We start from the raw sequence: 12,694 nt of genomic DNA, 5'->3' as shown, positions 1-12,694 counted from the left end.
TTACATGATCAGAAGGATGCCTGAGGGAGCAGAATTTACTGGATGATAAATTGTTCCAGAAATTATTGCGATAAATGATAATGTTTTGAGACCATCTTCAAGCAAGTTTGCCACCTCAAAGACCAATAAACTTTAATTTGGTAAAAAATACTGGAACTGGATGACATTTCAAATATCCAAAGTAAAACAACCATAAACAATAACTAAAACGGAAATAAATTAGGTCTTGATGCTTTGTTTTTTAAAGAAAATGTGAGTCTAATGGATCTAGTTTGCAACGTAAAACAGTTGGAAAAATTCAGAGACCAAGTAGGCGTTTCTCAAGAGCCACACCTGATTGGACGAAATTAACGTCCGCCATTCCACTTTAAATGTATACATCGCTAGCTTACCTCTCTGTCATCGGATCTTTTTTTGTTTATCCTTTGTTTATGAGCCTGCAACTGTAACCCAGGGTATCAACAGACAAAGAAGCAGTTAGATAAAATAACTGCAGGCAGATTGCGCTAGCCGGTCTGACTTTAGCGCTGTTGCCATAACTTCTCCTCTCAACTCTTGGAGAACGTCCGGTTCCACTTCAAAATAAGAGCATCAACATAAATCATACTGTTTTAATAGCGATATTAAGCAAAATCAGTTTTGGTTACTGAAATGTACACTGACAGTTAAAAACGAAGGTATTAACAAATACATAATTAAAAAAAATATTGCTTAAACTGGTCTTGAGAGAAAGATTGCATTCTTAACTTCTTGTTTTCTTATTCAACTCGTTTTGTAATTTCCTGAATGATTTCTGCTGCTGGCACATCCAAGATGGCACCGACACTGATGTAGGATTTAATGTGGTGTCTATGATTAGATCCAAAAAGATACTAATTCAAGCAAAACCTGACACACCAGACAGGAGATCTTGACGACCGTAGTTGTATGTGTTTTTTTTGGGGGAAAAAAGGAATTTAGAAAGTTGTGTGCATATGGTTTTATTTCTTGTGTAACAAAGGAGGCCTAACTTTTCTAAGCCAGCAACTCCTGCAGATACTTCACATAAGTATAAATAACTAGAGGTCTGAAGGAGGCTGTAGAGAAATGCAAAAATGACACAAATATAACATCCACCTTGCAAAATAACATGCTTAGGAACAAATTATACAAGAGGAACAAAATCAGTGCATTTAAAAACATCTAAACCACAGGTGTCAAACTCCAGTCCTGGAGGACCACTGCCCTGAAACTTTTAGATGTGCCTCTGCTGCACCACACCTGAATAGAATAATTAGGATATTAGCAAGGCTCTGGAGAACTTATCTACACAAGAAGAAGGTAATTAACCCATTTCATCCCAGCGTTTTTGTGCCTATGGCACATCTAAAAACTGCAGGACAGCGGCCCTTGAGGACTGGAGTTTTACACCCCTGATCTAAACCGTAACAGTTCATGACTGGAATGTTAAAAGAAGCTCAATGTTAACTGGATTAATATTAAAAAGGTGGATCTTTAAAACCAAAAAAGTGACTGCATAAATGTCTCAAACCCCGTCTGGATTCACAGTCTCACAACAATGTTTGGTTCTGTAGAGACAGTAAATATTCACCCAGTTTCTCCAGTGCAGGATCCACGTGGGAATGTTGGGCTGCTCCTAAAGCAGGGGTGTCCAAACTTTTGGTCACATGATTCAAAGGTACTAACGGGCCAAAAAAAAACAAAAAAAACCAACTAAAATCAAGCAAATAAAGTAGTGTTTTCCTCTAGGAAAGAGATATCAATCATTGTACATGCAAAACAACTAATTTTGTATGTTTGTATCTAGTTTTCAATTTCTTTTTATAACTTTAGTTATAAACAGGATTTGGGTCACTTTCAAGATATTTGCTATATTTAGCCAAGTTTAATGAATTAAAAGCTGATTTTGATGCAGCAAAAAAGTTTCAGCTTGGCTACAAAAAGAAATACTTTATGTTGTACTTAACATTTTCCATGTTAAGAATTATGTGAGTAATAATTTCACCCTGATTAAAAATAAAATGCCTCCACCTGCATCTGCATGCAAATGTGTATTGTTCTTCAGTTGCAGATGGGGCCTCACAAAAACAGTCCAAGGACCACAAAATGGCCCCCGAGCCACACTTTGGACACCCCTGCTAAAACCCTCCAGACCAGCTGAAAACAATCGACCGTAGCAGTAATATTTACCTGTGTGTAACAGCAGAGTTTGGGTCAATTCGGAGTGAATTTGTAACACATTTAAATCTTAATTAGTAGCATAAAAACACATGACAGCCGTGGCTCATTGATGGAATAAAACTTCACATGAAAGTCAGATTCAAAGCTTCACCGCCGCTGAAATGTAGCCAGCAGACTGGTGGGGAACAGAAATCCCCCCGTTCTGCCTAAAGATAGATCACATTAGTTCTTTAAGGTTTTCTATAAATGAAGACGAACGGTTAGGAATGGAATAAAACAAAAAGAGGAAGAGTTTCCGCTTCCGCCACACCTCTAAATAATCTGAGGATTTTGATAAGAGGAGTGGAGATGATGCAGATGATTTAGTCTCCCACTATGAGTTCGGGCTCTGTGATGCTAACCGTCCTATTTGTCTTTCTTGGATTCGGCGTCGGCCCCCGGCTGCTCGGGCTCCTCCTCCTCGGGGACCGGTGGGAACTGCGATGGGCTCAGCTTCTCCGCTTTGTTCCTGCTCAACTTTTTCGACTTCTGGTAGAGTTCGTTCAGGTTGAACTCTCGGATTATGTTTTCCTAAATAAAAGATGCATCAACAATTAGCCTCTAAAACTGCAGATTCTAATCAACTTCGTTATTCAAAAATCTAATAAGTTTAAGTTGGACAACTTAAGTTTAATATCTTTCTGGAAAAACAAAACTTATTTTATTAAAATAGAACCTCAGTGAAGCTCCAAGACACAGCTCTGCCTTTCTTGTCCACCTGGGGGCGCCGCATCACTTCCTTCCCTCCCTGAAACAACACCAACGAAGGAAGCTGCTTGGACAGAGGGGACGTAGACACTTTGTACCTAAAGGTAAAGCAACATTTCGTTATTAAATATAACATAAAACAACATAACGTAGATGTGAAGTTTAGTCAAAACTGGTTTATTTATTCTTTAAATACATTTTGTTTAGTGAAGTTATTTTCACTTGACTTTTATTGCTATATTGCTGTATAACAGGGGTGTCTAAAGTGTGGCCCGGGGGTCATTTGCGCCACTCTTGATGATTTTATGTGGCCTCCGATCACAATTTTGCAATTGAGCAAAGCTTAAAGTTTATCTGGTTTTTTACAGATATAATGAAATAAAATATTGTTACAATATTGGTGGTACAACAAAAAGTATTTCTCATTTATCAATTAAGTTTCTGCATTTAAAGCTTTTACTCAAAAGCAGCGCTTTGCTACATTAACACAGCAAGACAGACTTCCTGTTCTTATTGAACAGGAAAATAAAACAATAAAAATAAAACAACAACAACAAAAAAAACAACCCCAAAAAGCTGTGTGCCAATCTAATAATTTATGATTTGGATCTGCAGTCATTTATGGATAACATTTTTAACAAATATGAAAATTTAGTTCATTTGATTTAAAAAAAAAATTAATTTAGCTAATGAAATATTTTTTAAAGTACAATCAATTTATTAAAAAATAAATAAATAAATAACTTTGGGCATCAACATGCCTTTATTTTTGGCCCTTGCAGCAATTTTTATTTTTATTTTTGTGCTGCCTTTGACAGTTGGCAGTTACCATAGCAACCAGTAACCGTCAGCTGTGTAATTTTGCCAGTTTTTATAATTAACCTTGTGCATTTTAGCTGTGTTTAGTTTTACAACTGTCAAATGTTTATTGGGAGCCATCAGTCTGTAGTTTGTTTACGTTTATTTATTGTATTTTATTTAATGCATAGGGGGCAGAAGCTGATGGAATGATGTTTAACCTCCCTGATTCTTTGCTCTTTCTATTGCAACAATACATATTTATTTTGAATGTATGGAAATGAGCACAACTTCTGAGTAGGAATTAAAGAGGATTGGGTTTATTCCTGGCCTTAGACAACTAAAATGGGCAACAACAAGAGTAACTTTGTTCTCTAGCTTAATGTGATATACGGGCATAGATTAATCTTTTAGCTAACATTATCTGCCTGCAGCAGCATTACTCTGTTTATTTGGATGAAAACAAATGTTACCGTTTAGCATCACACATGCCTCATCTTGCAGGTTTGGCTTTCAAGAGACGCCGTGAAACAGGAAGTGAAATTAAAAGGAGATTGGTCAAAATTCAGCTGAGTTGCAGTGATCTTGTTGACTGGTCAGATACGTGAAAAATTTGCAAATATTGAGTGAATTTGCATTAATAGTTGCGATCACAACAATGCAACTTCCTGGAGGGGCTGATGATTACAGGTAGACGTGTGTGGATGAGTCTTACCTTTTGGAAACTTCTCCATATCGTCCAATGTCTACCTTCCCAAACTTGAGGCCAGAACAGTTATACCTGAACCGGAGCAGAATTAACAACAATAATGACATTTTATTTGTAAAAACCTTTTCTAAAAACTCAAAGATACTTTACAGGAATCAAACAAAAACAGAAAACAAAAATACCGTAAGTACAGTTAGGCATAAAACAGGACATTAAAGATGTTCTGAACAGGTGAAAGTAGCTGAAATTAGTGGTGGGTAGTTTCTATACTTTCTGGATACAAAAGTGAGTAAAAGGATAGAAATTAAACTACAAATCCATTTTATATTTACGTTAGTGCAGGATTTCCTGAATGAACTCCCAGATTTTGAGCTGAACTTGCAGTTTTAGTCATAGATTGCACATATTCCCGTTTCCACAGTGACACATAATGAATGGATTCTTACTTGAGCGAGAGATCGGCATACACTGAAGCGAAGGACTGACACTCCGGAGACCAGTTGGCAAAAAATTCAACAATCCACGTCACACGGCTGTCCTTGTTCAGCTCATCCTGAACCAACCCACACACACAATTAATACAGTTAGGATTAAAACGAGTTTGCAGATAAACTTTTCTGGTGACAGGTGTGCGTTAACCCACATCGATGGTTTTGTCACTGAAGTATTTGATGTACTCTGGTCCCATGTAGAGAGGCGGCTTACAGGTCATTAGAAACACTGGAAAACACAAGCAGAAATCAGGCAATTTTAGAAAGAAGACGACTACAAATTAGGGCTGAAAAGATTAATCATCGAAGCAGCCAATCAGACGTCAGGGTCTCTATGAAGCAGCCATGTTTCTTTTTCTCCATCTTTTAACGCATTTCTAATATTGTACTAAAGAGGCTTAAGTGGTTAAATTAACTTTTTTTTATTCTATTCCTCCTACAACCAGAAGTAAAAACACAGAGGAAATGCCTGAGTTACATTCCACCATCACTCCAAGCATCCTGTCCCACATGATCAGTTGTGAGTGAAGCGTCTGTGCCGCGTCTCGCCATTTTAAATCCAAACAACTCACTGAAGTAAAACAGCAGCTCCGCTGACAGTAAACAGGAACTTCACTGCCTGTCGCTACTAAGGAGACGAGGAAGATGTTTTCCCTCGGCGTCGGATTGATTTGATAAACAGAAATATTCCTGGAGTTTGTCACGTGCTCTAGAGGAATCTGTAAAGTTGGACTGACCTATGCAGAGCGTCAAGTAGAGCAGGCCCATCCTGATGTCCAGTCGGAAGAACAGGATCACATTGGCCACTTTGCTGAACAGGAAGATGTTCCCCACATGTTGCTCCACAGTTACTGAGAACAACAGACAAACAGGCCTAAAATCAGTCCTGAAAGTTTGCTTAATTTACCAGATTAAACAACTTGGATTTTTTAAAAAGCCAGTTGAGTGTTGCTGAAGTAAATCTACTCACTTGCTCTACGGTTCTTCATCATCACGATGGCACTCAGGAACATGAGGATTTCCACTTCTCTCTGGAAAAAACACACATAATCGTCACCAACTGAACATCTGAATCCAACCAAACCAGTTGCATCCAGATTTTCTAAATATTTAAGATACTGCCATATTTAAAAAAGAAAATAGTGAAATGGAAGTAAGCCCCAGTACTGTTTTATTTCTTGACTTGCTGAAGAAAAACACAATAAAATCCAACTCAGAGGTTGGTAGTAACTCATTACAATTACTTTACTTTGCAAATAAAAAATACTGTACTATTACTCAAATAATATTACTATTAATTATCTCTACTCTTAGTTGGGCAAACTACAGTGAGTAACTTCACTGAACAAAGAAACGTATTTTAACCAGAAATGCACCATAAAGACACAACCTACATTTTATGTCAAAGTGAGACTTCATGTTTGTACACAACCTTTGTTGCTCTAATATACAGGATTAGTAGTGCTTCCCAACAACTGATCATCTCTGCTTCCTGAGATGATCAGTTGATGACTGTTAGCATGTCATGACAGCAGTGTGACTTGTCTTCAGTCAGAGGCCTTTTCATAATAGTTTCAAGACTGACTGCTACAGCATAACCTTTCGCAATGACTCTTAAGATACTTGGATGATTTGAGTTGAGGCAACATTTAATTTCCCTTTGAGTTAAAAAATATATTTTTGAATTGAATATGACATCAATTTTTGATGGTCCTGTTTGTCTCTCTGAATTGACTGTCAAAACCACCTCCAGTCTGTTTACTAAACTCTGCAAATTAAAAATTAAATTACTCTGGATCAAAACTAGGCTGTGGAAACACAGACACCGTATTTCTACTACAATTACTGTCCCTTCAGAACAACTTTGTATTTATGTCGCAGAGTTAATACATCTTGCATCATTGCAAAACATCAAAACGCACAACTGTGTAGGTGTTTGGCCTGTCAGAACTGCCAATGCCAATGGGTGGTCGGTCGGTTCTGAAAGGCCCGGTTCGTCCGCTGTAGGGATACAGACCCAGTCAAAGTCACAGGAGTTCCCGTCCTCCCGCTGTGAGGCCAGATGGTCGCAGATTCCAGGCGTTTTACGGACCGCCAGGAAGGCGACAGACATGAAGAGAGAAGCTACATAATACGGCTTGAGCAGCCACTTATACACCTGCGGCAGGTGGTAGAGGAAAGCAAACAATGGCGTCAGTAAAGCCATGTTAACAAAATGTTAAAAGGTGCCGTAGATTACTCCAAAACCCGAGAGTTCAACTTTAAAAATACCGGTAGCCTGCGATGAATTGTACTATTAGCCGTGGCTAGCGAACGTACACACAGCCGGAAGTTGCTTTAAATACGGTGTTTTTTAAAAAAATAAAAGCATACGTAAATGATGCCTTTATTATAATTCCACGTGTATTCTTCGTATTTATGGATTGAATTATGGTTAAATGGGTATGTAATTTAATGTATAAAAATATATTAGCCCGTTTTGAGTCTCTAAATTGACCTCTTCATCGTTTATTTTGAAGCTTGATGAGTCGCGACGGTTAACGGAACAAAAATTGACTCTTGTCCTTTTCCGTCGGCACACATGGCAGCAACCGAGTAAAAGGGGGTGGAGATTTAAAGGGACTGGGAGTTAAAGGGGCGGGGAGGTTTTCGCAGGAGAAGATTATCAATGCATTTTATTTATTTAATCAGTTATTGTTTATATTTAAGACACTATTTTTTTCCTAAATTAAAACCCTGCCTCTCACCCAATGACAGCTGGAGATAGAAACTAACTCAGGTATTGATAATAGATATATGATTTACATTTTGCACAGTGTGGTCTGTTTTTTTCCTACACATTCACTCCTTGTTTGTTTGGTGTGTTTTTTTTTTTCCTGTTCAACGTTCCTTATGTTCCCTTATCACTAAATCACCATATACATTTTCCAAATCCATTTATTGACTTTGGTTAAAAATGTACATCTTAAGATGTCCACAAGATAACCTAATTATTTTACTGTGAGGTTATCCCAAACCCACACTACTGACAACATTCCTACTTCTTGGTTATTTTTGAGTGATAAACCAGGAATTTATGTTTAAGTGACAGCTCTATATTAAGCAAACCGATTGACTATATTCACTCAGTGGACTTGTGAGTATATAAATCACAGCAGGGTTTCATTCCAGGCACGCAGGCAGCTGACAGCATCACTTCCGCCTCCGTCATCTCAGAATCAGTGGGAGGAAGCAGCGGATGAGATCCGGTGAAGATGCTCCGTTGCGTTTGTTTTCTTACTTTATTTTCCTTAAAAAATAAAAATAAAAAAGTCTAATAAAAAATATAAATGGACTCTCTTTGTTCCTTGATGCCTTATGTTATATTACTGCGTAAACTATTGCTTATTTCGCATTCACAGAATCCACGATTCCTTGGTATATTATTAATTTAATTAATAATGCATCACTTCCGGTTCCAGGCTGGAAATCTTTAGTGATCCATGCAGAAGCTGATCTGGGTTCAGCTGCAACAGTTCGACTGTTGCTCCAATCAGAACCGCTCAGCAGGCTGCGGCGCTTGTGCGTGAACCGCAAATTTTGCGAGTTTATCGAAGGAAGTGCTATATATGTGCTACAAAAATAAAAGTCCTTCATAACCGAAAGCACGGCTAGGGATTCATGGTTGGAAAGACATCAAAGTTTAGCTTTGTAGAGATTTTTCCATCAGTAATGTTCTAATGTTTATTAACATTTCAAAACATAGTTTTACATGATGATGTGTTTATGATGGACAATCTGAAACAGATACACAGCTCAATATTTGAGTTTAATATTAAGGTCCTGTATAATGTTTTAAAAAATTATTTAAGTAATTTATTGGAGGGCTACTTTTACTATACTAGAGTATATATGTGTGGAAGTAGAGCTCCCTTGCTTAAATACAATACAGATAAGTTTTGAATAAACATTCGTCTGAACCTTTACTTTGAAACTCCCAACAGGAAGTCACCGACATCCCTCCGCCATACTTTACTCCAGAATAGATCCTTATTGTAGACATCCCAAGAAGCGGCCGGGGAAACAAACCCAGACGGGATTATCAGGCTGACGCCGTCGAGGTACCGAATGATATAAATCTCTGGGCTAAACTAAACCTCCAGCAGCGGAACCGCGGACATTTTCCTGGCCAGGGCGACATTTGGACCGAGCCGAGCGGCCAATCTGACCGCTGCTTCTTGCTTGTCATTGACTGCTGCCGTTTTAACAGAAGCTAGGATTATATTGGTAAGTCGCGCATTAAACATTTAAAGCGCCATATGGTGCGGTTTGTTTAGCTGTGTTATAAGCGTTGTTTGTTGTGGTAAAAATAAAAAATATAAATATCTACACAATGGCTGAGTGGATGATGGCGAGCCCAGCAGGTCGGTGTCATCCAGCTTATCTCCCTCTGAGATGGAGTCCCTTACGCAGAGAAGCGGCCTGTTATGGCACCTGTTAAAGGGAAATATTGGCATATCTTTTGATACCATCTTTTTGCCATCTTTAGGGGGAGGAACCCTGATTGCTGGTGCAGTGTGTTGGGACTCCTCCAGGGCCTTCTGCCAGCAAGTCCTCAAAACTAACTGGATGCTGATGGAGGCATTCAGGGACCGCAGGAATACCTAACACCAAAGCCTTCCATGTTGGATGCAGCATTTGGAGAGCTGTGAGGATGGGTAACTTTTGCAGGAATATTGGATTTTTCTCTGATAGCTTACCTGGAGTCTACTGCATCCTCCGATAAAGTGGAAAATGATGGCATGTTAGTGTGGACCTGTCAATAAAATCATCTATAGCTCCTCACCCTGATTCTTCTGACGCAATGATGGTGAGAGGCACCATGTGGGAGTGCCTCAGGACTACTCGGGTGTAACTGCTTTTGGTAAGAACCAAATATCTGGACTGTAGTGGTCCACCAGCACCATGGACCATTACAATGAGTGCTGCCTCTGCAACCCTGAGGACGGGCCAGGAGGTCTGGATGAGCCGCCGCTTCACAGCATCCACGCTCCCAACCGGATCCGGCCGTCCTCATACAGAGCCCTGCGGAGCGCGGTGTCCAGCCTGGCTCGTATTGATGACTTCTTCTGTGAAAAGATTGGCTCAGGCTTCTTCTCCGAGGTTTTCAAGGTACGTACCGTCCCCTGCTTTTCACTCCAGTTGGAATAAAATAGGTGAGAACAACAACATCATTAAATGATCTTAAGAATATAATGAAACTCCACTTATGAGCTTGTTGGATGAGGTTTTTTTCTAGTTTTGTTGTCCTCAATGTTGCCAGTTTTCCTTGTGCATTTCAGGCAGCAGTTCAGCTAAATCCTGTTTCTGATTTGACAGCCAGCTTGCAGTTTAAAATCTTAGGGTGCATTCTCACCAGCCCGGTTTAATCCATTTTAATCAAACTCTGGAAAGTCCGGTTCGTTTGGGGAGGTGTGAATGCGCGACCGAACTCTGATGCGGACCAAAAAAGGGAAATTTTGTCCGCCTAAAATCTAGATCTTGTTGATTGAAGTGAACTCTGGTGCAGTTTGAATACATATGTGGATATCTCTCCAAAAGCAGTAATATGACTAAAACACAGGGCATTCTGGGTAAATGCAACCAAACCCGTGAATCTGGCTACTGGGAGAAATCATTTGTGGGTTTTTTTTTACCAAAGAATATGATGCTACTCCATTTTTGTTTATTCGTGCAGAAGGAAGTTGTGCCCAGTGTCTTCTTCAAAGGTTTTCACGTCATTTCCTTCTGGGGTTCTTGGTGCAGCGCCACCAAAGGCGAGGAGGAGAACCGCAGAAGCTGAAAATGTAACAAATGTTGCAAATTTGGTCCCCAATCAAACAAAATTACTTTTACTCACAGCTCACCAGAATTGCCTTTTATGCGCTATGCTTCCTCCCAAACACTAGGTGCCACTATAGAATTGATTGGACACTTTAAAATGAAAACATAACTTTGTGGTTTGAAATTCCCTGCTGTTTTTAATGAAACACAGATTTATAAATAAACTAGTATTACTCCTCATGTTTTTCTAGTTTAATTTGCGCAGCAAAAATAATAAGATTTTCTTTTAACCACAGTTTTTACTTTCACTTTTACTCAAAAACACACCTGGGTACACCAGTCCAGTAAACATGACTCACATTCAGTGTTTTTGTTGCTCAGCCTCATTTTTTGTCTCTAAACAAAAGAAGAAACAATACAATTCACCTAAAAAAAATGTGGATATTTATTGTAGGTAAAATAAAAAGAAACCCATTTACATTTGCGTACTACTTTACTCTCACTTTGCTGCAGCTCAGAGTGTCAAAGGTCACAGAGGGAAGGAAGCACAAGTCCACTACGCTTATAATACTGGGGAAAACTCTGATTATGACTATTTTCTCATAAGAAAATAGTCTTATGAGACTAGCTTAGTAGCTTGGCCCTTTTACTCCTTCGTACGACCCAAAGAAGGTATTATTGAAATAAAAAACACTTTTTGAAAATATATTTTGTCATTTATTTGAAAGAAAGTGAGGAAAAAAGTCGGGTTAAAATCCGATCTGTTATGACAAAACTTAAGATTTTATTTGTAACCACATCACCCAGCTCTGTTTTAATTTCCACCAAATTATCCTGAAGTTATAGCAGAATAAACTCCTCATACACCCGATGACCCTGTGACTAGAATATTAATATTATTCATTCGACCTTTTAACTGGAGATTTTCCTCAAACATGTTGGTTTGATGTTAATACCAGGAGTTTGTTACACACACCTGTGTGTCGTCTGCCTGTGTGGGAGCTAAGAGGCGGATTGGAGGGCAGGACTCACTGGGCTAAGCAGCTTACTCACACACCACCTGCATGCGTGTGTGTGTACCTTTGTGTTGGTACATATGTAAATATTCACAGCCTGCTGCTTTAAATGCAATCAGAGATGATAATCTGCAGTATTTCTCCAGGGTGAAAGTTGATTTGACTTTTTTTTGCTCCCAACCGTCTCTGAAATGAACGAAAACAGTTCAGTTGAATGTTTACACTCTGGATTTTATAATTTTTTTATTTTTCTGTAGCTCCTGACTGCAATTCAAGAATGATACCGATCTGCAGAGGAGGCTTTTTACTTTTGATTCGTGCAAACTTACTACCCACACATTTTCTTGAATGCAAAATGTTGAGAACAACAAAGGGTTCATCTTTTAATCACTGCTTGCATTTTCTTTAAATCCATTAGGGGCTGAGACAATTAATCAAATAAATCATGATTAATTGATTATTGAAGTAATTGTCAACTAATTTAGCAATCAATTAACTGTTAACGGTTAGATAAAATAAAAATATTTTTATTTTATTTTAATAAAATAAAAATATATTTTATTTTATTTTAATAAAATAAAAAAAAATTATTTTATTTTTAAAATAAAAATAAATCTGTTAACATTTTCTGTGCAGAACTCAAGTGACCTCGTTGAAGCTTCACCAGATTTTATATTCTGTAAAGAAACAAACAAAAAAACTATTAAACATATTTTGCTATCCAATTATGTAGTCAAAAATATTCAGATATTTTATTAATCAGTATTGTTTTTTAATTACAGATTCAGCCTTTGCTATGAAGCATACGCTGAACAAACACTGTTTTTGCATTTTAGGCCATAAAATATTTATCATCTTATTCAAAAAATAATAATAATTGGATTATTTTCTTACTTGCATCTTTTAATGTATTTCTAAAAAAAAAAATGTTAGAAGGTAGGTGTGCGCCA

The 12,694-nt window shown here is 38.1% G+C and overlaps 2 protein-coding genes across 3 annotated transcripts in view; one reads left to right on the top strand and one right to left on the bottom strand.

Annotated features, from left to right (window-relative positions):
- Nucleotides 1-1,854: 1,854 nt before the first annotated feature.
- tmx2b (thioredoxin-related transmembrane protein 2b) lies at nt 1,855-7,274 on the bottom strand. Its single transcript, XM_007564646.2, has 8 exons — nt 6,944-7,274; nt 5,897-5,957; nt 5,664-5,777; nt 5,079-5,155; nt 4,882-4,988; nt 4,442-4,507; nt 2,897-3,026; nt 1,855-2,751 (listed from the first exon to the last, which is right to left on the bottom strand). The coding sequence occupies exons 1-8, from the start codon at nt 7,130-7,132 to the stop codon at nt 2,587-2,589; spliced, it is 909 nt and encodes a 302-aa protein (XP_007564708.1). The 5' UTR covers nt 7,133-7,274; the 3' UTR covers nt 1,855-2,586.
- A 1,662-nt stretch (nt 7,275-8,936) lies between these two features.
- Nucleotides 8,937-12,694, top strand: part of tesk1a (testis associated actin remodelling kinase 1a) — a 24,347-nt gene continuing 20,589 nt past the window's right edge. Inside the window, exons 1-2 of one of the 2 annotated variants that reach the window (XM_007564645.2) lie at nt 8,937-9,192; nt 9,455-10,077. In XM_007564645.2, coding sequence (XP_007564707.1) covers nt 9,871-10,077 — 207 coding nt within the window. In that variant the 5' untranslated portion in view covers nt 8,937-9,192; nt 9,455-9,870. The remainder of the gene's footprint in view (nt 9,193-9,454; nt 10,078-12,694) is intronic. The other variant, XM_016677798.1, reaches the window with a different exon arrangement.

This window comes from Poecilia formosa, unplaced genomic scaffold (assembly GCF_000485575.1).
Source record: "Poecilia formosa unplaced genomic scaffold, Poecilia_formosa-5.1.2 Scaffold164, whole genome shotgun sequence".
In the NCBI taxonomy this organism is placed as follows: domain Eukaryota; kingdom Metazoa; phylum Chordata; class Actinopteri; order Cyprinodontiformes; family Poeciliidae; genus Poecilia; species Poecilia formosa.
The sequence above is the reverse complement of the archived record's forward strand: the minus strand, read 5'-3'. Positions and strand labels throughout refer to the sequence as shown.